Here is a 23,047-nt window from a genome sequence, read left to right as displayed (position 1 = left end):
TTTAAGATTCTTTTAGCCCGTTTGAGGTAACCATTTATCGCAACTTTTGCGATATGCGTATTTGCTCAGCTTGATATCACGATAACTTTGGGATTTATTGTATTCTGCAGCTGTGAACGCCGGCGATCTCGTAGGGGACACGTGAGCGCCCAAAAAAATTCATTTTTATCCCCTAGACTAAGACCACCCATTCCCACGTAAAATTAGTTAAATTTGCGTCAGGGCGCCCCCACTATCCTGTCACCTTGCTGCTACGATGACCATATGATGCGGGAGAGAGGCGGGGGCGGGGCTTAGACTCACCGCTTATGATTCCAGCCCCGCAACAAACTAACAGCTTCTTGCTAATACAACATAGTTGTCATCCATAAAATTAATATAATCTATTGAGTTTCCTGGATTTAAAGAAAAATAAATAAATAGAGACGAGTCTGCATCAAAGTGAATTTGTTTCCATCATCCTAACTCTGGGTGTTTGACAGATGGACAATGGACAAAAGATCAAAGGAAACATCACTCTCATAAAGAATACAAATAATTACATAATGAAATAAATATCCTGACAGCATTTTTGAATCAATACAAGTATGGCCAAATGTACTATCACGATATATCGGCAAAAACCCTTTTTTCTTACACATCTAGTGTTGTTGCTCCCTGTTCTTTCATCTCATTGCTAAACTGATCCAAATGGCTTTTTGAGAGGTACAGTTTAGCGACCCCTGGTCTAGCACATCCACGTGCATTCCAGGTTTGTGCTGTAACAGTATCATGTATAAAGTAAAATGTTTTGTTAAAAACACTGCTTTTGCTTAATAAGGAAATAAAACACTTTATGTTCTTAATTGTTATTTATTTGTTTATTTGTTTATTTTTCGTCCTCAAAAAGTATCGATAAGAGTACCGTTAAAATACCGGATCGATAAGCAGTATCGATAAGAGTAGTAGCACCGTGAAAACCTTAACGATACCCATCCCTAGCCACAACATCGCATTAATTCCAACAGAGCGTCTTTGCGACTGTTTGACAGCTACTTAAATGTCAATAACTAAAAAAAAATTTATTTTCATCAGAGAGATGTACTTACTAACCAAATTGGTTATCGCCCAAGAGGTGGTTTAGACACCGTTTTTTTTAATACAAAATTTCCTCTAAAATAATCAGTTAAACTTCTCCACTTTTTGCGTCATAGCAATCATAAATGGTCATTTCTTTAATGACTATCATTGTAAACGTAAACATTTCAGGTTCCTTAAAGTCACAAACACTCAAACTATGACTTTTAGGGCCATTGATGATCCGTAAATATACATCTTCTACATAAATAACCCCCCCCCCCCCCCCCAAAAAAAAGACACTTAACTCTTTATACTTGCAGTTTTTAATCACACCGTGAAGCAAAACAGATTTTCCTTCCCCTCCTGTGAAATCTGAAGGGGATGTTTGCCGTGTCAAAGGGCGCATACTTTAAACATCAAAGGCAAATCGATGAGTGGTATTGACCCCCTTTGCACACCGTTGGCACACTTTCAGGGCTGCAAAAACAAAAGAGGAGACAAACACGTCAATCAACGACGTCCTCCACGCCTGGCCTTTGGAGTTACAACAGTGCGTGTTTACTGATGATGACCTTTCACATAGTTTCAGACAGTCACTCAATCTCAAACTTTGAGTTTTAGATCCCAAAATCCCGGAATTTCCTTTCTATAGCACACCTGCAGATGACATTTTCTAGCTTTATTAAGCAGTTAAAGTTCTATGGTGATCTGAAAATCCTTTCAAAATCAAACGAGAAAAAGTAAATCTACAGGAGAGTCCGCGCATCTGTCGCCATGAATCAAAGGAAACCGAGCAGAAAATATGCATTGCCATGTTTCTGTCCTCCTCTGCGATGGTTCAAACAGATGTCCTTTATCCCACTGGAAGCAGCTGGGAGCTCCACCAAACCCCCACCCACACACACCCTCCCAAAGATCCCCTCATATGAGTAAACATTCTCTGAACATGGAGGCAAAAAAAATAAAAAAATAAACCCACAGACAGCTCCCATTTACTTCTGTCCCCAAAGTAAACTGCAAAAGACAAAGTTGACACAGTCTCCGGACGTTTCAAAAGCTCCCTCTTTGATGGAAACTCCACCGGGGTGCAGCGCGTCTCGAGTTGGTCCATAAATCACCATAATTGTTTTACAATCAACTGTGCTTGCACTTTTTTTTTTTTTTTTTTTGGACTGGTGGGGATTTAGTGTGTAAGAATAACTCATTTGAAATATTGTACAGCTGTTGAGTGACACTGAACAGCGTTCACGTCAAACGGTACAATCGCTCCGCTTTAGTATCAACACACAGATGCATTTTTTCCAACCTCCAGCCTTTTAGGGGAAATTTTACACACAAAACATATATATTTACTCAAAATATGTTTTGTAGTTGAAGGAGGTAAGTTGTAGTTTTTGCCTGAAGAAAATCATCACAATAGACTCCAATTGTTAAAATATTGTAATATTAGTGCAAATGTTCTTATTTTACATTCACATGATCTTCTCTTTAACTCTGGAGGTGTTGCTGGGGATGCCCAAGAAGAAAACACGCTCTTTGACATACCGTAACTTTTCAAATGTTTACATGATCCACTACCGTAAAGTGCTTCAAATTGGCGCAAAGCGGCTTTTCTCTGCTTCAGAAACCGCTAGAATGACGTTAATTGTGTAAACGGTTAAAGAGTTAAAGCAGTCCAAAGTGTGTCAACACTGGAGCTAAAGCTTTGAGGTTAACACCAGAGCTTTAGCTCCTCTGCAACACTTTATGGTAGTAAAGCGCCTCGGCAATGAACCTAAACCAACTGATCCTGATGCAGAGAACAGCAGTGTTGCCACAATCTAATATGATTACTTAAAACAAAAACCTTTCCAGTCTGGTTTCCGCCCCTCACACAGCACCGAAACTGCTGAAGATCATCAATGACCTTTTCATTGCAGTTGATTCTCACCGTTCTCTTCCTCCCTAACTTGAGAGCGGCCTTTGAAACCAAATCTCACTCCATCCTCCTCCACAGGCTCTCCTCCCTCGGCATCACCTGCATCCCCCTCTGGTTCCAATCCTACCTCTCAAGTGCACCCAATTAATTCAAATAAAACCATTAAAATCTGGTGTGCCCTAAGGTTCTGTCCTTGGTCCTCTTCTGTTCATTACTTACCTCCTCACCCGTGGCAATGTTTTACAAAAAATGAATATAAAGTTTCATTTTTTGCGGATGACACCCAGCTCTATGTATCTAGTAAACCTGACACCTCTTTTCCACCTTCCTCCCTCTCCGTCTGTCTATCTGAGATTGAAAAAACTAATTTACTTTAAACTTCCTGAAAATCAAAGGTGATAAAACCGAATTACTTCTTGCTGGTTCCAAATCCACCCTCTCCAAAGTTACAAGTTTGACTCTTTCCATTGACTCATCTTCAGTCTCCCCCCTCCCCACAGGTGAAGAGTCCGGGTGTCATTTTGGAGAGCTTATTATTATTTCTATTTCATACTAATAACAATCCTCGGTATTCCCATTTTTATTTAAAATCCACCGTTTTTGCCCCTCCCTTACCATCCACTCTGTTTCTATTCTGGTTCACAAACGAATCTGCCTGCATCACCAACTGATTCTGATGCTTAGAAGAGCAGTTTAAGCCAATTTACAACACTTTTGAAACTGATATATAGCTGCTTTTCTCCACTTTGGAATCTGTAGGAATTATGGAAACAGTCAAAGAGTTATGGTAGTTCGAAGAGCATCATTTCTTTTGCTGTCAAAGGTGACATCTTGGTAGTTAAGGGCAAAAGTCAATAAGATGTGTGGTGACCAGTAGCCTGAAGGTTGTATGCCCCACCCCCATGAGCATACCATCATATACCAGTGCTTCTCAAAACTAAGACTCTTTAAAAAACAGAGTATAAAAAGATGTTATGGTCCCATTTTTTTTTTTCAAGTACTAATGAAAAATATTCTGTAATCCTCCTCGCATCACTACTTTCTGGTGTTGCAGACCACATCAGGAAAAAAAAAAAAAAAACGAAAGTAGATCTTTAAGACAGACGTCAATAAAATAAAGTGGCCATCAAAGTTTCAAACACTCCATCATGTTGCTAAATTTAAAGCCTAAAAGTATCGAATGCTGCAGTTTCTTAAATGATTTCAGGAGTTAAGGCCCGTACACACCGGGACGAATTTCGCGCAAGATTTTCGCCGACGTTTAACGCCTCGTGACTAAACAAAGGGCACCAATGAGAGTGTGCACACCGATGCGAAAAAACGCCACACGTCAAAGCGTCAAAAAAAAACAACCTCGGGTTCGTTTTTTTTTTTTGTCGCGTCGAAATCTATTCGACCAATGAGAATGGCGCTTTTGCACACGTGTCTGGAGCTTCTGAAGTTACAGTAAAACACAACTTGGGGGCGCCCAAACACAAAACTGCCTTTCTGAGCACACATACCAGCGAAGAAGATAGACGCCGAGTTGCATCTACACAGCCGCGAAGAAATAATGACGGACATTCTAAAATATCCCCGAACCAAGCACCAGTTGGAGCTACTGGTGCTTGAAATATTCATGTTTTCTTTGTTTGATTCTGACAAGCGCGTAAATACTTGCTCTCTTCTTCTGAGTGAAAAGCGACTTTAAGAAGCGTAAAGTTGCGCAGCGCCACCTTGTGTACAGGAGTATTTCTGTTTTACATTAGGCGCCATCTAATGTCAGGGAATGAAATTGCATGTTCGCTCGGCTCATCATCAGCGAAAATCGCCTGGGTGTGAACACAAAAAACGTGGCGAAAAACGCTGGCGAATATTCGTCCCGGTGTGTACGGGCCTTAAGAAATATCCAAAGACTTTCATTTTTTGCAACTTCGAACCAAAAATCAAAAACCTCTTTAGTGTGTCCTCAAACCTCAATTTCTGTTTAGCTGAACTGTTTTTTTTGTTTGTTTTAGGGTCCCTGTACTTACCCGGCATAACGGAGCTTTTGGCCCCGTTTGGCCTAAATTTGTATATTATAAGAGCTATGTGGGATTTTACCACTTTGTTTTATTTTAAACAACCTTTTATTTTATTTTTTAAAGTGTTTGGATCCAGCTGCTCATTTTAAGAAGAACAGTAGTGGGTGAGGTAAACTCCTGTCAATGTGGTTGCTCTATCAAGATTATTGAAATAGTAATGACAAACTTCAAACACATTAAGGTCCTATATCTAGACTCAGTTTGGCTTCCATATGACTAATGTTTTAGAATCAGTTTTCATTTAATCATTGTGGTTTGAAGTTTTCATATAGTTGGCCATAAATAAGATGGCTTTTTAGCTGTCCTATGAGATCCCCGCCCCCTTTTCTGCATGTTAAAAACAAAATAATAGCATAGATATTTTCAATAAAATTGTCTTCTTTCAGTGATCAAATATATTCAAACTAATCGTCTTAAAAAAGGTGTACATTTTCAACTAGAAAATGTGTGGATAAGGATGGATTTTGCTTGTGTAACGTGTCACCCTGTGGTTCCTTTGTGAACTGACCTGGCTTCAGTTTATTTCAGTTTTAGATCTGCTTCAAACAGGAAGTCATTGGGTTTCCTCTTGAGTGGGCCATTGTCCGCATGTCCAGTCCCATCTAGAGTTACTCTATGGTTCCCACGACTGAAAGTTGTTCTGGATAATCGACCTTTAGCCCCGAGAAAGGTGGAAGCAGCGGTCATTGTGCCGGGAACCGTTTTGGGATCTAGGCGTCCAGTCCAGCCCCTGATGCGGAGTTCCAAGTCTTTGATTTTACCCAACAATGGAACCCATTTAGCAAACTCCTGGTGTCGGGGCGGACACTGAGACGGGCTTTTACCATCCGAGTATTCTCAGTGCTATTAGAGAAGCAGCGAGCTGCTGCTGGTGGTGGTGGTGGGGGGGGGGGATTAAACTCTTGACCACGTCTGCCCAGAACTGGAAAACTGCAACCCTGCTTGTTTTCCGGCTTTTCCGGTGGATTAGCTGGATCAGGTGATTCTCGGGTTCTGATGGCCCAACACTCTCTAATCTTGTGCTCTTTGCAGGGAAACAAGAAGGAGAGCAGGTCTCATGAATCCCAACAATTCAATGTTGATTTTCAAGTTCCCAATTTGATTCAATATTGGATTATTCAACAAATTTCCAATAAAATACTTTTGTTAGTAATGTATACAATACAATCAATGAATGGACATTATTGAACCTATTATGGCAGCCGTAATCTACTCAATAATCTACCCTGACCATGTAGATGCAGCTCAGATTTCAGATCCATTCCTCTCGTACTTTTGCTGTAATCAAACATCTAAACCTGTTTGCTCGATCAAACACAACATCTTCAGATGTCTCTGGTGTCTAAAATCTCACCACAGATGGGTTTAAAACTGTGAACAAATACCTTTTAGGGTTTTGGTCCCAGATCTCCACCATGGCGGCGGAACTGTACAGCCCCCCGTCCCCACTGGGAGATTCCCTCCTGGACAGTCCTCTGTGTGGAGACTTGATCGAGGATCTCCGTAAGATCTCTGCGTCGATAGGCGACAACTCGCTGGAATTCGACTTCCCGGAGTGCCAGAGCAACGACTCCGGGCCCAAAAGCTCCGTTATGCCGGGTAAGTACAGGGACCCTAAAAGATACCTTAAAATGGTGTTAAAAATGGGGATTTGGATTAGAATTTTCATTGAACTCATGCTGCAGAGGGGGATGTGAACGCAGCTTGAAAACTGGTATTTCAGCATATTTCTCATTAATTCCTTAATGTAGTTTCTTTCTTTCCCGCTGTAGACCCCTTAACTCCAGCCTCCAGTCCTTCACCAGAGGTGTGTGGAGCGGCCCCGGCAGCAGAGGACAGCGTCGGGCCCCTCAGCCTGGAGTGTCGCGTGTGCTCAGACCGAGCTTCAGGGTTCCACTATGGCGTGCACGCGTGTGAAGGCTGCAAGGTAAGGAGCGTGCAACAGCCACCGCCACAGCAAGCTGCAGGAGAAATTAGGCACATGCACCAAGTCTGAAGGATGCATGCAACTCTGAGAAGAAAACCTCTGACTAAAGAGGCCATATTAAGCCTTTTTAGAACATTTATTCCTTTTATTCTAGTTTGTGTTGGTTCTAAATAGAGCTGTGTGTCGTTCCTTAGGTGGCAATCCGATTCAAGTCATCAATCAAAATGAACAATTCACATATCAATTCTTACTATTTGATATATTCTACCGTATTTTCCGGACTATAAGTCGCACCGGAGTATAAGTCGCACCAGCCCAAAAATGCATTATAAAGTAGAAAAAAACACAGATAAGTCGCACTGGACTATAAGTCGCATTTTAACTTTCACAACCTTATATGACACAATCATAGCAGACTGTTTATCTAATAATTTCACAGTAATTTTTTCTCAAATGTATTTATTTATTCTTTTCATGAAGCATCATTGGCTAACTAATACTCTGTTTTCATCCTGTATTTGTAGAAACAGTTGTCATTTTTATTGCATTTCTGAATCTATGAAATCATTGGAAAATAGAATATTATGTTGTTAGCCTTCAAGATCTTACTGTAAAAAAAAGGTTTGCTGATTCTCTGAGTCACTTAACATACTCTTAACACTTAACAGACCTCATACATCAAATTGACCCAGGAACATCATCTCTGTTCCTCACAAATGAACATAACAGGAGGGTTAACAATGTATTTATTTCAATTTATTTCTAATATAAGTCGCTGCGGAGTATAAGTCGCACCCCTTGCCAAACTATGAAAAAAAGTGCGACTTATAGTCCGGAAAATACGGTATTTTAAATGCTTGCTATATGTTTGTCTTTTTACTAAACTTCAACACTTTAGATTAACATTTAGCAGATACATTCCAGTCCAACTTCTCTGCTAAGCTAACGATCACCAGATTATCATAATGCTTTTAATGAAATATTCATTATATTTTTTACTTCAGATTGTCAACTATAATGAAACAAAATTATTTTTTTCATAACCTAATTCGGCAAACTGAACTTTTTTTCTTTTCATTTACGAAATACACCGGTTAGTTTTATTTTGAAAATTAGAACCTTCATCAACACTTTACTTTGAAGGTTTATTTACTTCCAATGACAGAAGCACAGTTGGTTTGTTAGGTTGAAAATTCACCATCAGTCAGTATTTTAGAGTGATAATTACATTGTCTGAAGTGTATGGTTTTTTTGGTACTATACCTATAAAGATTACAAATCAGCTATCTTGGAAGTCACAAACATTCCTACTCCTTTATTTCTGGAACAGATCACGGATATCCGAGTATTTGGATACTCGTTGCAGGTCTAGTTCTATGGATATTTTTTTTTTGTCCCGCCCCCATCTACCAGTTCCAGGTGAAGCCCCACCCTCATAGGAGCCAGGTCTCTCCTGATTGGTTCTTTTAATGCTTTCTCAGTGAAGTCACAGTTTAAAAATGAGCATGACTGTTTGCTCTTCACAAACACAGAATTAGTAAATACTGTATTTTCTGCACTATTAGGCACAGCGAATTGTAAAGCGAGCCGTCAATGAACGATCTAACTTTGAACTTGTGTCATAAGGTGCAGAGAACTATAAAAGGCTTTAAGCGTGACTGAAGAGTCAGAGATAAGTCCGTCAGTCAGACTTTAGAAACTGCGTTCACAGTAACCCAAGAACATGTTTGTAACACACTACACATTAGCCACATTACTGTATTCACAAAACCTGTTACTCCCAGAACAAACCTGGGAGTTTTTCATTTTTGGTCCATTACCTGTTTGGGAGGTTATTTGCTTGTGAGAAAAAGCCCCAGTGGTCACTTCGTGGAATTGCATCAATTATTTTATTAATTGAGCTTTTATCTAAAAGCTTTTTCTAGACGTTTCTTCGAACTGATGAGGTTAAATAATTGTGATTTCTGTCTGTGGTCCTTTGATCTAATGGTGTGTTTGTTGGCATCAGCTTCTAAACCTGCCAGTAGGTTAAACCTGCCAAATGAGGTCTATTAAAGTTGAAACTCAAGTTTATTTGTGTATGTATACCTGGGTTTTCATAAAATACAAATTAAATAAATTAGTTGGTATTTTGAGTAATTAAAAAAAAATGCAGTTCTTGATGCACACTTCTAATCTGGAATTGGCAGCTCAGCATTTCCCATCAGCATCTGTGACTCGCGCATCTATCATCAGGGAGGCCGGCCGTCTCATCTGCCCGCCGGGACGGCCGCCTGTTTCTACATGCAGCGTGTGACCGCTCCAAAGCAGCGACTGGACACTCGTTTGCCATGACAGCGGTCTATTGAGCCGTCATGGAAAATACTCTGCACGCCGTTTGGCCTCTGAGTGTCCGACTCAACACCTCACTTCAACGTGGTGGAACACTCGACGCTAGAGAAGGGAGGGTTCGAGCCAGAGCTGTTAATAGTATGAGACATAAATAGGCGTTAAATCTTCACTAAACCATTGTATACGTCTCTGCTTTGGCCTGTGTGTTGTAGAGACGCACACATCTGTAATATTGTCCTGAAATGTCACTCTAATGACTTTCACATGCTACCAAACTATACGTTTGGTCCTCAAAGTTCCCCACTGAACTGTTTTCTTGGAGATTTGCCCACAAACCCACATGTTTGCAGTTAAAAGATGCATCGAAAAAGTGATATGCGACATATAATAACCCTGCAAACAACAAATCTGCTCTTTGACATGAATGCAGCCAAGATGTTGTGTAAGACGACGGCTGGTGGATTTCACAACTACAGAAAATTCCCACCAACCCCCCCCTTTCCAACTCAGACTTGAAGGGTTATTGTTATTTATGTGGTTGCGCTTCAGAAGATTATATGTTGTGGCACATGTGGGACATCTGTTGGCCAGGCGCCCTGACTTTCCTGAGCTGTTTGGCCGTCTCACGGAACTCTGGAGGTTCCTCAGAAAAATCTCCTTGAGTGGATCGTTTTCCAGGAGCAGGTGGCTGTTTCGGAGCAAAACTGAAACCTGTTCTCCTTAAAGTCCCACTCGTTTATTTTAAGCATTCCCAGTGGTCTTTTAATTATGATTATGTCATTGATGGGCAAAATTAAATTAAAAGTTTCATTTAAAATGGCCGTGGTGAGGCTTCTTCTGAGGAAGACTAATTTGAATCCTAACAACTTTAATTACTATCGACCAATATCCAACTTAACATTTTTTAAGTAAAATGATTGTTCTAATTCAACTTTAATGAGTTTACATAGAAATAACATCTCTGAAAAGTATCTGTTTGGTTTTAGGACAAACCACAGCACTATTTTAACTCTTGTTAAAATAGTAAATGATATTAGATAAACTGGACTATCAGAAACTCTCAGTCCTGGTACTACTGGATCTGAGTGCTGCATTTGACACAGTACATCACAGTACTGTTACTGAACAGGCTGAGAGGTTTGGGTTTTAGTGATCGGTTTTGAAGAGAAGACAAGAGAAAGATTGATTCATTTCAACTAAAAAAATTACAAAACTTCTCAGTGTGTGAGAAACCTGGGTGATATATTTGAATTTTATTTCACAAAGTCTCTCATGCACATTTCTCTGGCTTGCCAGCACAGAGGTGCTAATGCATGCTTTTATTTCCAGCAGATTAGATTATTGTTATGCCCTGCTCTCTGGTTTTCCCAGAAGAACGATATCAAACCTTCAACTGCTGCAGAATTCAGCCACACGTGTGCTGACGAGGACTAAAGGGGCAGGAACACATCACACCGACCCAGCAGCTGTGTGACCCTGAAAGGGATAAAAAACGATTTAGAAGATGAATGAATGAATGAATTAAAGTGTAAGCCCTCATGGACCCTGAGGTCCTCTGATTAGATGAACGTTATGAATTTGTTTGATATTTTAAGTATTTTATGTTCTCTTTTTAATAATTTGATATAGTTTTTATTCACGTTTACAAATTTATATCTGTCTCTAAGGTTAAATATTTACTTATCTGGTTATTTATATCTGTTTTAACTTTTATTTATTTTCCTCCTTTTAACAGTTTAGTTGTAACTCCAGAGAGGAGGGCACTGTAGATGTATGTTTCTGTATTTGCTACTGACAGCAACACAGAAGAAGAAGAAGAAAAAGCGCCACTCAGTCGTACACCGGGGTTGACGGAATGTTATCAAAGCGACACAGGATGAAGAATTTAATGCACTGAGTTGATATATAGAGTTTAGTTGACTTCTTAGCGTGTTCTTTATGTTTTTATATATTGCGTTAATTTACTAGATTCCTCTGATGTTTCATGAAGCCAAATAAGCATCAATGTGTTACGGTAGTGAAACGTGCATACATTCAGTCTATTATTATTCGTATCTATTCCGTTGTTTGCCTTTCTAGACTAAATGTTGGTTGTTGTCATTACTTTTTTCCCAAAAGACCGATTTATTCTCCAGTGCAACTTATATATGTTTCTATCTTTATTAAGCCCTCTTAGGCGTCTGTAACTTAAACTCCTTATAGTCTGAAAAATATGGGAATCCAAATCAATTTATTTTTTAAGTGTAATATTTTGAATGCAGCATTAAACACCTATGTTGGCGGATTTTTTTAATGCTTTATTTGACTAAAAAAGCTAAATTTAATGTCATATAAATTAGGGTTTTAGCGGGTTGTTAAAAGGTTAAACATAAGATTTTCTTTTTCTTGCTTGTATAAAAAAATAATAAAAGACACAAACTGTTCTAAAACACCACAATTTATTAATAAACTATAAGGAAAAAAGCGATATTGTTGGAGGCAATGTGGACACGCAGCTGGCAATCATTTCCCATTTTCTGGTCCTGCACAAAGTTACAGACATTTCTGCCCAATATTATGACAGCTATTAAATCCATTACGCGTTGTGGTGTCCCCAGGTTTTTCCTTTTGAAATTGTTACCAGTCGCTGGGCAACAGGACAGATACTTTGTCAGAATATTGCTAATTGCTTATAAAAGGACAATCACAAGGAGATGACTGAATTACAACCCACTTTAGATTGTGCTAGTGGCTGCAAGTTGTGGAGAAAATCTATTCAATTAAAAAAATGTATTTGCAAGTTAAAGGCCATTTTTATTCAAAACACCTGACAGAAGGATTTCTATCACAAAGCTCAAGCAGTTTTTTTTTCAAGGTAAATGTCTGTTTTTTCAAGTAGAGCCCCTTGTTTGTGTGTACTAGTTTGCAGTAAACATCATGACAATTAGAATAAATAGTTTAAATAAAAAAAGGAACATAAAATCTAACTTCTGTATGCATTCCTTGTCTTATTAGTGAAAGCCCAAATCTTATGATTAGTGGCTGGGATCTATGACAGCTGTGGTCCTTCTGTGGAAAAAAATGTTTAATGTACAAAAAATAGCATCTATGTTTGTGAATTGAAACACTCCATGTTCAGAACAACAATTTCACAACCGAGTAATTGTCAAGGCCACATCAGGAGGAGGAAAGTTTATTTCTGAGAAATGAGAAACATTTGTGGCAAAACTTCTGACAAAATGGAAAACGATTTAGTTTTTTTTTTAAAGATATAAATGAATTTAGTGTCTGCTTGCACCACTAATACGTATTTAATATACATTTTTAGGAATCAAAAGGTAAAAGAAAATCAAATTATTTTATTTTTTACTGTTAGGAAAGTCGTGTTCTTTAAATGCACCTTTTGTGCCTTTTGAAGCATCAAAATACATCAAATTACATTTAACCCCTTCTTGTTGTATGTCGCTAATTTGCAACGCACCATTTAATCCAGAACTCCACCTAATCTAGCATCACCTTGATGTGAAAAAACATTGAATAATAATTTTATATAATTTGAAATAAAGTCATGCATGAGGGGGAAACATGAATTTGAATTTGCTTTACAGTTGCTTTACAGTAAAACAAAATGTTTAGGGACTACTTTGCTTTATTTCTTTATAATTTTCAGGGCCGCTGCTCAGATTTCTGAGGCCCTGGGCTAAAACATGCCCACTTTACCCCCATTAAAAGAAAATCTTTAACATAGCATATTTTTTAAACTCAATATTTTAAAGTTTCCTGTATCAGAATGGCACATAACATTTTTAGAAAGTATTCTCCCACAGCCGTCACTGTTTCTACTAGACCCTACATTCCCTCTAAGAGTGGAGGTGAGCCCCTTTTGCGAAGCTTGCAGCTCTGCCCCTTCAAATTGACACTGTTGTGGGGTTTCATTTGGCCCTCAGGTACCACCTTGTAACATATAACCCCAAGCTTTTGTTTTTACCAATCTTACGGACCAACAGCTAGCAGCACCATGGAGTATCTCGAACTATCTCAAAAAAGAATTACAGACTTTTATTTTTGCTTATTTTTCTTGTAAACTCTAATCTACATTAGCATTTCAGACTAAGGCATCCTGCTGTTCTTGTGGATTTACCTCTATCATGTTCAAGATAAGGTTTGTGTCAACAATTCCATGCATGGAAGTTGCTTTGTATGTACCAGTACTACTCCTTTTATTTGCGAACTAAATCTATTTGCCTTCAAGGCTGACTCAAGGCTACTTAGCAGCAATTTTAGCCTGAGCACATTTTAATCGTAATTAAAGATGCTTTTGTGTCTCATTCAGGGTTTCTTTAGAAGAACCATCAGGCTGAAGCTGGAGTACAACAAATGTGAACGCAACTGTAAGATCCAGAAGAAGAACCGCAACAAGTGCCAATACTGCAGGTTCAACAAGTGTCTGATTGTGGGGATGTCCCACAACGGTGAGTTTTTCAAACCCAAACATCACAGGGTTCCAGTTTCTGTGAGTTAAATGTAAGATTTTTTAAGATCCCTTGTGACCACCATCAGCAGGGCTTTCATGCCTAATTCGCACCCTACTCCCTAACTACTAAAAGTACTAAAAGTAATAGTGCGGGACTATCTAGTGCCCTGGATTTTAAAAGCAATTCGGACACCACGCTCTATACTTTCATTTTTTTTAATGGCGAATATGACGCCTCCCTGGGAAAGTCTATGCCAGGGTACTGGAGAGGAGAGTCCGTCCGATAGTCAAGCCTCAGATCCAGGAACAACTGTGTGGTTTCCGTCCTGGTGGTGGAACAGTGGCCCAGCTCTACACCCTCTTTAGGGTGCTGGAGGGTTTGTGGGACTTCGCTCCTCCGGTCCATATGTGTTTTGTGGATTTGAAGAGGGCGTTCAACCGCGCCCCCCATGGGGTTCTGGTGGAGGGTGGTCTGGGAGTATGGGGTCTGAGGAGCCTAAGTGAGGACTGTCCGGTCTCTGTATGACCGGAGCAAGAGCTATGCTTCACATAGCCGGCAGTAAATCAGACTTGTTCCTGGTGCATGTTGGACTCTGGCAGGGCTATCCTTTGTCACCAGTTCGGTTTTTGGTTTTTATGGACAGAATTTGTAGGTGCAGCCAGGGGCCGAGGGGGTCTGGTTTAGGGACCACAGGATTTCCTCTCTGCTCTTTGCAGATGATGATGTCCTGTTGGCTTCATCGAGGCGGGACCTCCAGCGTGAATTGGGGCGGTTCGCGGCCGAGTGTGAAGCGGCTGGGATGAGGGTCAGCACCACTAAATCTGAGGCCATGGTTCTTGACCGGAGAAAGGTAGTTCTCCATCTCTCGGAGGCTGAAGTGTTCCTGCCCCAGGTGGAGGAGTGTAAATATCTATGGTGTCTTGTAGTTAAGTGAGGGAAGACCGGAGAGTGAGATTGACGGGCGGATCGGAGCGGCGTCCGCAGTTATGCGGTCGCTGTATCGGTCCGTTGTGGTGAAGAGAGAGCTGAGTCAGAAAGCAAAGCTCTCAATTGACCGGTCGATCTTCGTTCCAACACTCACATATGGTCATGAGCTCTGGGTCATGACTGAAAGAACGAGGTCCTGGATAAAGGCGGCTAAAAGGAGCTTCCTCTGTAGGGGTTCTGGGTGCTCCCTTAGAGATGAGGTGAGAAGCTCGGTCACCCGCCTCCGCCTCCTCAGAGTAGAACCGCTTCTCCTCCACATTGAAAGGAGCCAGTTGAGCTGGCTCGGGCATCTAGTCCAGATGCCTCCTGGACGCCTCCCTGGAGAGGTGTTCCGGGCATGTCCCACTGGGCGGAGGCCCCGGGGAAGACCTAGGACACGCTGGAGAGACTACGTCTCTCGGCTGGCCTGGGAAAGCCTCGGGGTCCCCCCCAGAGGAGCTGGGGGAAGTGGCCGGGCAGTAGGAAGTCTGGGCATCTCTGCTTAGACTGCTGCCCCGTGACCCGGTCCCGGATAAGCGGAGGAAAATGGATGGATGGATGTATTCATTTATTTATGTATTTTGGAAGTCATTCTGCTGCAGTCTCTCTGGTGCGAGTTTTTAAAGACCCACCCCAATAGAAAATCATGTTTTTAGTGTTATTTAACATTTTTCTTATCACTGAGGACATTTAGAAAATTGAGCTTAAACTTCAATTTCTAAGTATTTTCAATTCAAATTGTTATAAATCAGGAGCAGATATTAAAAAAAAGCAGTTTAAAAAAGCTTGTAGCAGTTAGTGCTGCAGTGTTGTTACAACGGCGAGCCACAAGCTCCCTGCTCCGTTCAATTCTGATGCATCCACTTGTAGATGATAAATGCACGACTTGGTTTTCCCTGTCTGAGCTGGGGGTGTGAGGGGCTGTAAGCTAGTGGGAAAGGGTGTCAACAGAGAGCTCTCAGCAATTGCAAGGGGAAGGGGGCTGGGGTTGCTCCTTGCCAACGGTCTCACCCACAGCTAAACTTCTAATGAACTACTGCTGCTGTCCAGAAACTATGTCCTAGAAAACAGCACCTTTTTTTTTTATTTGGCCCAAAAAAACGGCATTAACATAACCAAAAGACCACTGGGAACGCTTTAACAATAGATCAAAAGGTGATCGGAGTGGGACTATTGTTGAAGGAGATCACAATTGCTTTATGGAGAATCGGGGATTAAACTGCTAACAGACTTTTATTACAGTTTTTTTTAATAAATGCCTTAAAATAATGATATAAATTATTAAAGCATTTGCAGAAATCATGATTTAGCCTGAAAGTTTATAAAAACACATCAAAAACAAGTGAGTGTGTTGGCATTTTTTGGATCATGCTGAGTCAGCGATTTGTTAGCATACATATATATATATATATGTATATATATGTTTATATATATATATATACACACACACACACTTCACTATCAGTTTGCGTCAACTCTGTATTTATTGAATTGTGTTCTGTTGGAGCCAACTTAAATGTCCAAACAGCGAGCCTCACATCTGGCGTCTTTCAGCGGTTCAGCGGGTTCGTTCTGCAGGCCTCTTGCTGCAGGCAGAGCCGCGTCAGAAACATGAGACCTACAGAAACGGCCTTTGAAGATTGAAAATAGGACAGCAGATATTTTTTGCGTGTTTTATATAGACAGTTAAGATGCATGCGTGCCCGCTGCACAAACCATCGCTAAAGCTGTGAATGCTTCCCGCTTTCAGCCATCCGCTTCGGTCGCATGCCGCATGCAGAGAAGCTGAAGCTGAAGGAGGAAAGCAAGGTGGCAGAAAAGGAAGTTGAAAGCTGCATGGAGGGAGACGGTAAGACTCTGGTCAGGCAGATTCACGACGCCTACATGAAGAGCTTCACCATGAACAAGGCAAAGGCGCGGCTCATTCTGACCGGAAAGACAAGCGAACCGGTAAAATAAAAAATCCAATTTTACCTTTTTGTGTCCTTTATCTCCGTCTTTTGTAAAGCTAAGCCGCTCTGTTTTTGTTGTTGTTTTTAAGCCTTTTATTATCCACGACATGGACACGTTTCAGCTAGCTGAGAGGACGCTAGCTGCCTACATGGCCCACATGGTAAAAGGTGAGCGTTTGGAGTCAGAAAGCGAGCTTCGGGTTGAACACGTGACTCCAGCCGGGGAGTCTGAGGAGCTCCAGCAGAGGGAGGCCGAAGCCAGACTGTTCCACTGCTGCCAGAGCACGTCGGTGGAGACGGTCACCGAGCTGACGGAGTTCGCCAAGGCCATGCCAGACTTCCAGACCCTGGATTTAAACGATCAGGTGGATTTTCCGAAAATTATGCCGTTTTAGCCAAAATTAAAAAAGACCCGTGTGCTTTTCTAGGACATAGTTTCTGCAGAGCGGCAGGAGTTCATTAGAAATTGTTGTGGGTGAGGCCGTTAGCTCAGTATGCCCGCCCCTACTGCCCGTCATCCATCTGTTTACATTCTTTTCCGCTAGATTACAGTCCCTCACACCCCCAACCTAACATTACTGGTGCAACAAAAACGGCAAAGACGTACATGGATCGATATGTCTACAAGTGGATGCATCAGAGCAAGGAGCTTGTAGCTAGCCGTTGTATTTTCTATGTCAAACATTATTTTTTCATCTGCTCCAGATTCACAGCGATCTGAATAAAGAAATACTCAGAAATGCAATTTTGACCTACATTTTCATCATATATGTCCTCCATCATCAGAAAAATGCTACAAGAATATGTTAAAAGCACCAAAAACACCATATTGATTGGAGTGGGTCTCTAGTGAATTGTCCTGCCAGTTTGTGCTAGAAGTGAGCGTCACACTTTGTCCTTCTCCTGATCCACAGGTGACCCTTCTGAAATATGCGGTCCACGAAGCGCTTTTCACCCTTTTGGCGTCCTGTATGAACAAAGATGGTCTCCTAGTGGCTCGAGGAAGAGGCTTTATCACACGCGAGTTCCTAAAGAGTCTCCGACGACCGTTTAGCGACATGATGGAGCCAAAGTTCCAGTTTGCGACGCGCTTCAACTCAATGGACTTGGACGACAGTGACCTGGCGCTTTTCGTGGCCGCCATCATTTGCTGTGGAGGTGGCTCACATTTTTATCATGCAAAATATTCTCAATGTACATCTTTTTGTTTGGGTTTTAAAAAGTTTGAACTCTCCTCTTTTAGACCGTCCAGGTCTGGTGGACATACCGGTGGTGGAGCGGCTGCAGGAGAGCATCATTCAGGCGTTGCGGCACCACCTGCTGGCCAATCACCCCGACGACACTTTCCTGTTCCCCCGACTGCTGCAGAAGCTGGCTGACCTCAGGGAGCTCGTCACAGAGCACGCGCAGCTCATTCAGGAAATCAAAACACTAGAGGACACATCGCTGCACCCCCTCCTGCAAGAAATATACAAAGACATGTACTGATTGGGCTTCTACCAATGTAGGGAGACTACAAGCAGGAGATTTGGGTGTACACAAGTCCTTATGTAGCAGGTAAATGGAATAGGCTCGGAAAAAAATAATTCTGTGTAAAGAAAACAATAACCACTTGCAGTTTTCAAATATTTTGTTTTAGGCTTTTCTGTAAAATGTCATTTTGTGAATAGTTAAGACGCTATAAATCAAAACATTTTTTCTGTTACACAAAAAAAGCTGCAAATGTTTTGATTTAGATATGCTTACATATATTGTATGTTAATCCATGTTATGCCTAAAAATGACAAATTTGTTTTGTTCTTTGCATTTCAGTCAACATTTTTACAGGTCAACATTTAAATTTTGACTTTTTATGTTTTCAGTGTCAAAAGAATATTTTATGTGTTACGGTGAAATATTTTCACCATAAACTTTTTATTTTTTTTACAGTATTTTGTAAATATAACAAGACTCTGGTGAACCTGAGCTGTAATTTCACAGACTCAGAAAACATGCCTCAAAAAAGAAAACTTAAAAACGATTTTCACATAATAATATATTTTTTAATGTACAACACAATTAATCTACATTTTTCCATTACCATCATGTTTACAGTGATATGCTAAAAGTATAATATATACAACTGAATTTTATGTGCAATATGACATTTCCATTACTTTATTATCATGAATCTAATCCTTTTTTTTAAATAAATTTTTATTCAAACAAATTAAAATTGCTACAATGTGTTTTTAAATTTGGTTTGTTGTTGCATAAACACATTTTTTAATGAAATTGTTGGAGACAAAAACAAATCATCTCAATGTTTTAGTTATATTGAAAATGTTTAGATATACATTATTTAATTTCATATTTAGACATTTTTTATATTCAATAATGTTCTTATTTAATTATAAACTGTTAAAAAATTATACTGTGATAATATTATAATTTAGCTTATCCTCGGTCGGTTCGAGTCACTAGTCATTTTTAGTAGTTTGATATTTTTATTTAAAGCTTTTCCAAGTAGATTTAGATAGACTTCTATTTAAATTTATTTCAAATTTGTACATATTTGTATACAGGTGTATTTCTTCCAATTTGTGTTTATTTTATTTTTTAGTTCTAGTTTTGCAGGAGCAGAGAAAACTTAGCAATTCTCTTTGGTTGTTTCCCTCCGCTCCAGCTGGGGGCGCTAAAGGTTCACAAAAGAAGAACACGTGAGTGAAAGCAGGAAGACCCTCAATGCTTTTTGTCGATGGAGGAAAGTACAACTGAAAATCCTCCTAAAACCTTCACATGTCGCTTGTGCGGTTTTAGCACCGCGTTTACATATTACGGTCAGAAACCACCGAACACCAGAGCCATTGTGTAAGTGAAGAACGTGCTAAATAGTTGTAGATAAAAAAGAGAAGCGGCAAGCTATGCTAATGTTAGCAGTAGCAGCTACGTATTTGCATGGGGTGTTTAAGGCCAGTCGGATTTTCTCGTTTTATTCCATATCTTTGTGTTACTAAACCATTTATCATTGAAACTCTTCAAAGATAAAGGGATTATCTTTTCTTTTTAGGCTTCTTGAGGAATGTTTTGTCACTAGAGATCCCTTCAGTCCTGATAAAGAGAAGTTTCTCGTGTTAGGATCCACCTGCAGCTTGTGCAAAACATGCGTCTGTGTTGGATCGGTAAGAAATATTCAACATTGTAAAATATTCATGACATCTAGTAACTTAAAGAGGACTGTGTTTGTCTAAAATACTAGCACTGTTGCATTTGATTGTACATAACAAAAAAAATTCGGACTTTTCTATATTTGATGCAATTTGAAAAAATAATTTCTTTTTTAAAAGCTCTAATTCAATTTTTTTTCTTCTGATTTTTGGGTTCAAAGCTTTTATACATTGAAAATGATCAAATTAATATATTTTTATTTTAACCTTTTTTTAAATTAAAATGACAAAGAACAACCAGTTTTTAATTTGAAATACAGTTATTCAATTATATTAGAACATTTTAACTTTGCAGTCATATTTTCGTCAAAATATTTTTGCCACCTTAAACAATTTAAAGTAGTCAGTTTTTACTGTGTTGAACTAAATTTACAATTTTCATCCTACAAAAGAGCAGCATTTTGTAGAAATGCCATTCATTTGGAGCCATATTGGTCATTAGTACTGAATTAACTGCCTAGTATATCATTGTAGATGGTTTTGTTTAGCTTGTAAGCAGAATTTAACGGAATAGCACGACTGTCTTCTCTATGTGCCAACACTGTTTTTGGCTCTGAAATCCTCCCATCTCCTCTGCTTTCTCCTCTAAACCAGGACTGCAGCCTCTTCTACACCAAGAGGTTCTGCATGCAGTGTGTCGGCAAACACCTGGACCAGTTTCCCCATCAGATTCAGGCCGAGCTGGCAAAAAAGAGCCCCAAGGCAGCTGCTCTGTGACCTGAAAGCACCAGGACCGGCTCACCGGTCCTAGAAGGTCTCTGCAGCTGCCGTAAAACCGGCAAAAGAGACGTAAAGTCGAAGCCAAAAGTTTTTTTTTTTTTTTTTTGTTGACTTTTGTTAAGTTTACAGTGCAATTGCAGCCTGTGAGGAATATCAAGCTGCTCTGCGGTTCACATGGAACAGCATCCAGCATCCAGATGATGCTCCAGACGTTGTCTTGAAGAAAGTGCGAGCCTCGACAGGCGGAGCTCTTCCCGCTTCTCCCTGCCGGCTTTGCTTGGCTCAGCAGCAGGTTTAGTGTTGGAGCTGTTCTGAAATCTTTGGGGGGCTCAGCAGCGATGCAGTCATCATATGTGGCGTGAAAACGCCTCGTTTCAACACTATTCCGATATCAGACCTGACAGATCTGCTTTTCTGAAAAACATCATCTGCTTTGCTTGCATTTGTGGCACTCCTGGGTGTTAACAAACTGGAAAACATCAGCACCAACTGAGAAATAAAGGGATCTCAAATGTAGAAAAGTGTTATTTTCATTACTTTAGACTAGCCCGCACAATTAATCGCAATTTTATCGTTATCGCGATTTTAATCGGTGCAATGTCCACATCGCAAAAGTCGCCGAAAATCGCAATAAATGGTAAACCTTAAATGTGCTAAAACAATAGTATGGCAACTTTAACTATATGAATTGAATAAATCCCTTAATGCATTTGACCAATCAGATGGAGCCCTTCACGTTGTTGACCAATCAGATGGAGCTTTTATGTTAGATGTTGGCTTCCTAATTAGACGAGGGCCATTTTAGGAATAATTTAAGGTATTTTGACTCTTATTTCTATTAAACTTTGCAGTGAAATGGAAATGTTGTTTTTGCTATTTGTTCATTTATCGCAAGTTACTTCGTCATCGCAATATTGATCACTAATACCGCATATCGCGAGTTTTCCTTATATCGTGCAGCCCTACTGTAGACTCACAATGATACCACCTGGATGTTGCCGTTCTTTAGAAGCAGGAAGAATTCAGGGACTTTCAGAACAAAGTACATTTAAAAATTAAGAGTGGAACCAGATCAGTTCACCGAGTTTCCACTAGGTTTGCACTATAATGGAACATCTTAACATTACAAAAAAACAACTTTTTTATCTCTAGTTTTATAAATTCTCCAAATCAACTGAACTTTTAGAAGCATCGTATTTTTATTTTACATTTCTGAATAAAAATTATACTTAAGGTTGTGGCCTTTTGATTGACAGGTGGACATTAAATTCTACACTATAAATCTTTTTGTGTACTAAGGAGGAATATATCTGTTTGCAAATTTAAAGTAAATGTGAAATTTAAAGAGTTTTTGAATCTAACTATAGAAGTGGAAGAAATGTCTTATAGAATTTTTTTTTTTATAACTGTAAGTTCTGTTAACGTGGTTCATTTTTGTCGGTTTAAAATGTAAGATGTTAGCACTTTCATTTTATATATTTTTATTTAAAATCAAAGTTGGGTTCAAAAGGGGGCGTGGCCTTTCCCATGACACCTTCAAAAAGGTGAGTTCTAGAATGGCGTCACTGGATGTGTTTTAACATCTGAGGTTTGACACTTTTATTTTTATTTCTTTATTTAAAAGCAGAGTTTTATGCTATATTTGCCAAAATGGCTGCAGTAATGGAGCTAAACCCGACCGTTAAGTAAGTAGAAATAATGTGTAAATCTAAGCTTCAACAAAATAAAAATGGCTGATTAAAAAAAAAGGAAAATTCTTCTAAATGTTTTGAAGAATGAATTAAGAAGAAAGAAAACATTAAAAGGCTTTATAATTTATAATTTTAGCTGTAAAGTTTGACTTTTTAGTAAGGAAGTGATAGGAAATTTGCTCCTTCTGCAACCAACCCTAGTGGTCAAAAGTGGCACTGCAACATTTTGTCTCTTTTGATTTGTATGAAATTCTGAAAGGAACATTTTGAAACAAATTGACCACAGGGACCACAGCTCATATATAACAATGACGTTAAGTAATATTTCCATCCTTTTACCGATTTGATTTCTTTGAATCAACTCTGCTCTGATTTTAGCACACAAAGTTCAAACTTTAGCTTTTAGCGACTTAAAAATTCTTTCAAGTGCGGTTTTGGCTCATGGAAACGTTTTCTTTGAATAGTTTGTATTATGTTTGGACTTTGGGATTCTCACTTCAGGTGTCCTGTGGAACATTTAATTCTTTTGTTTCCCTAAAACTACGAGGCCTAATTATTTTCTCTTTCTTTTAACCAAAACCACAATAATTTACGTCGGTCACACGAGACCGGATTCCTTTCTCAACTTCCCCTCAGATCAGAGTGATGGGGATCTGTTTTCAGTTGGAGGATCGCTCCGTTACAAGTCCGTTTACAGCGGCATAAACGCATTATGGATTAAGTGTGATCCTGGCGATAACATCTATATAACAGATGGCTT

The 23,047-nt window shown here is 39.6% G+C and overlaps 2 protein-coding genes across 6 annotated transcripts in view; both read left to right on the top strand.

Annotated features, from left to right (window-relative positions):
* ppara (peroxisome proliferator activated receptor alpha) overlaps positions 1-18,881 on the top strand; it is a 28,578-nt gene extending 9,697 nt beyond the window's left edge. For 4 of the 5 annotated variants that reach the window (XM_020713987.2, XM_020713989.2, XM_011490870.2 and 1 more), the window contains 7 exons: positions 6,433-6,639; positions 6,813-6,967; positions 13,611-13,749; positions 16,469-16,668; positions 16,760-17,035; positions 17,585-17,828; positions 17,914-18,332. In XM_020713987.2, the coding sequence (XP_020569646.1) occupies positions 6,433-6,639; positions 6,813-6,967; positions 13,611-13,749; positions 16,469-16,668; positions 16,760-17,035; positions 17,585-17,828; positions 17,914-18,158 (1,466 nt within the window). In that variant the 3' untranslated portion in view covers positions 18,159-18,332. 5 annotated transcript variants of the gene reach the window in all.
* Positions 18,882-19,222: 341 nt separating this feature from the next.
* On the top strand, positions 19,223-21,454 carry cdpf1 (cysteine rich DPF motif domain containing 1). Its single transcript, XM_004082902.4, has 3 exons — positions 19,223-19,520; positions 19,720-19,831; positions 20,471-21,454. The coding sequence occupies exons 1-3, from the start codon at positions 19,408-19,410 to the stop codon at positions 20,591-20,593; spliced, it is 348 nt and encodes a 115-aa protein (XP_004082950.1). The 5' UTR covers positions 19,223-19,407; the 3' UTR covers positions 20,594-21,454.
* The last annotated feature ends 1,593 nt before the right edge of the window (positions 21,455-23,047 follow it).

This window comes from Oryzias latipes, chromosome 23 (genome assembly GCF_002234675.1).
Source record: "Oryzias latipes chromosome 23, ASM223467v1".
Classification (NCBI taxonomy): Eukaryota; Metazoa; Chordata; class Actinopteri; order Beloniformes; family Adrianichthyidae; genus Oryzias; species Oryzias latipes.
The sequence above is the reverse complement of the archived record's forward strand: the minus strand, read 5'-3'. Positions and strand labels throughout refer to the sequence as shown.

Bases quoted from the DNA above. Each gene is read 5' to 3' on its own strand.
- cdpf1 (XM_004082902.4), top strand. From the start codon at position 19,408: ATGGAGGAAAGTACAACTGAAAATCCTCCTAAAACCTTCACATGTCGC. The intron at 19,521-19,719 runs GTAAGTGAAGAA...TTTTCTTTTTAG, and splicing joins CCGAACACCAGAGCCATTGT to GCTTCTTGAGGAATGTTTTG. The intron at 19,832-20,470 runs GTAAGAAATATT...CCTCTAAACCAG, and splicing joins CATGCGTCTGTGTTGGATCG to GACTGCAGCCTCTTCTACAC.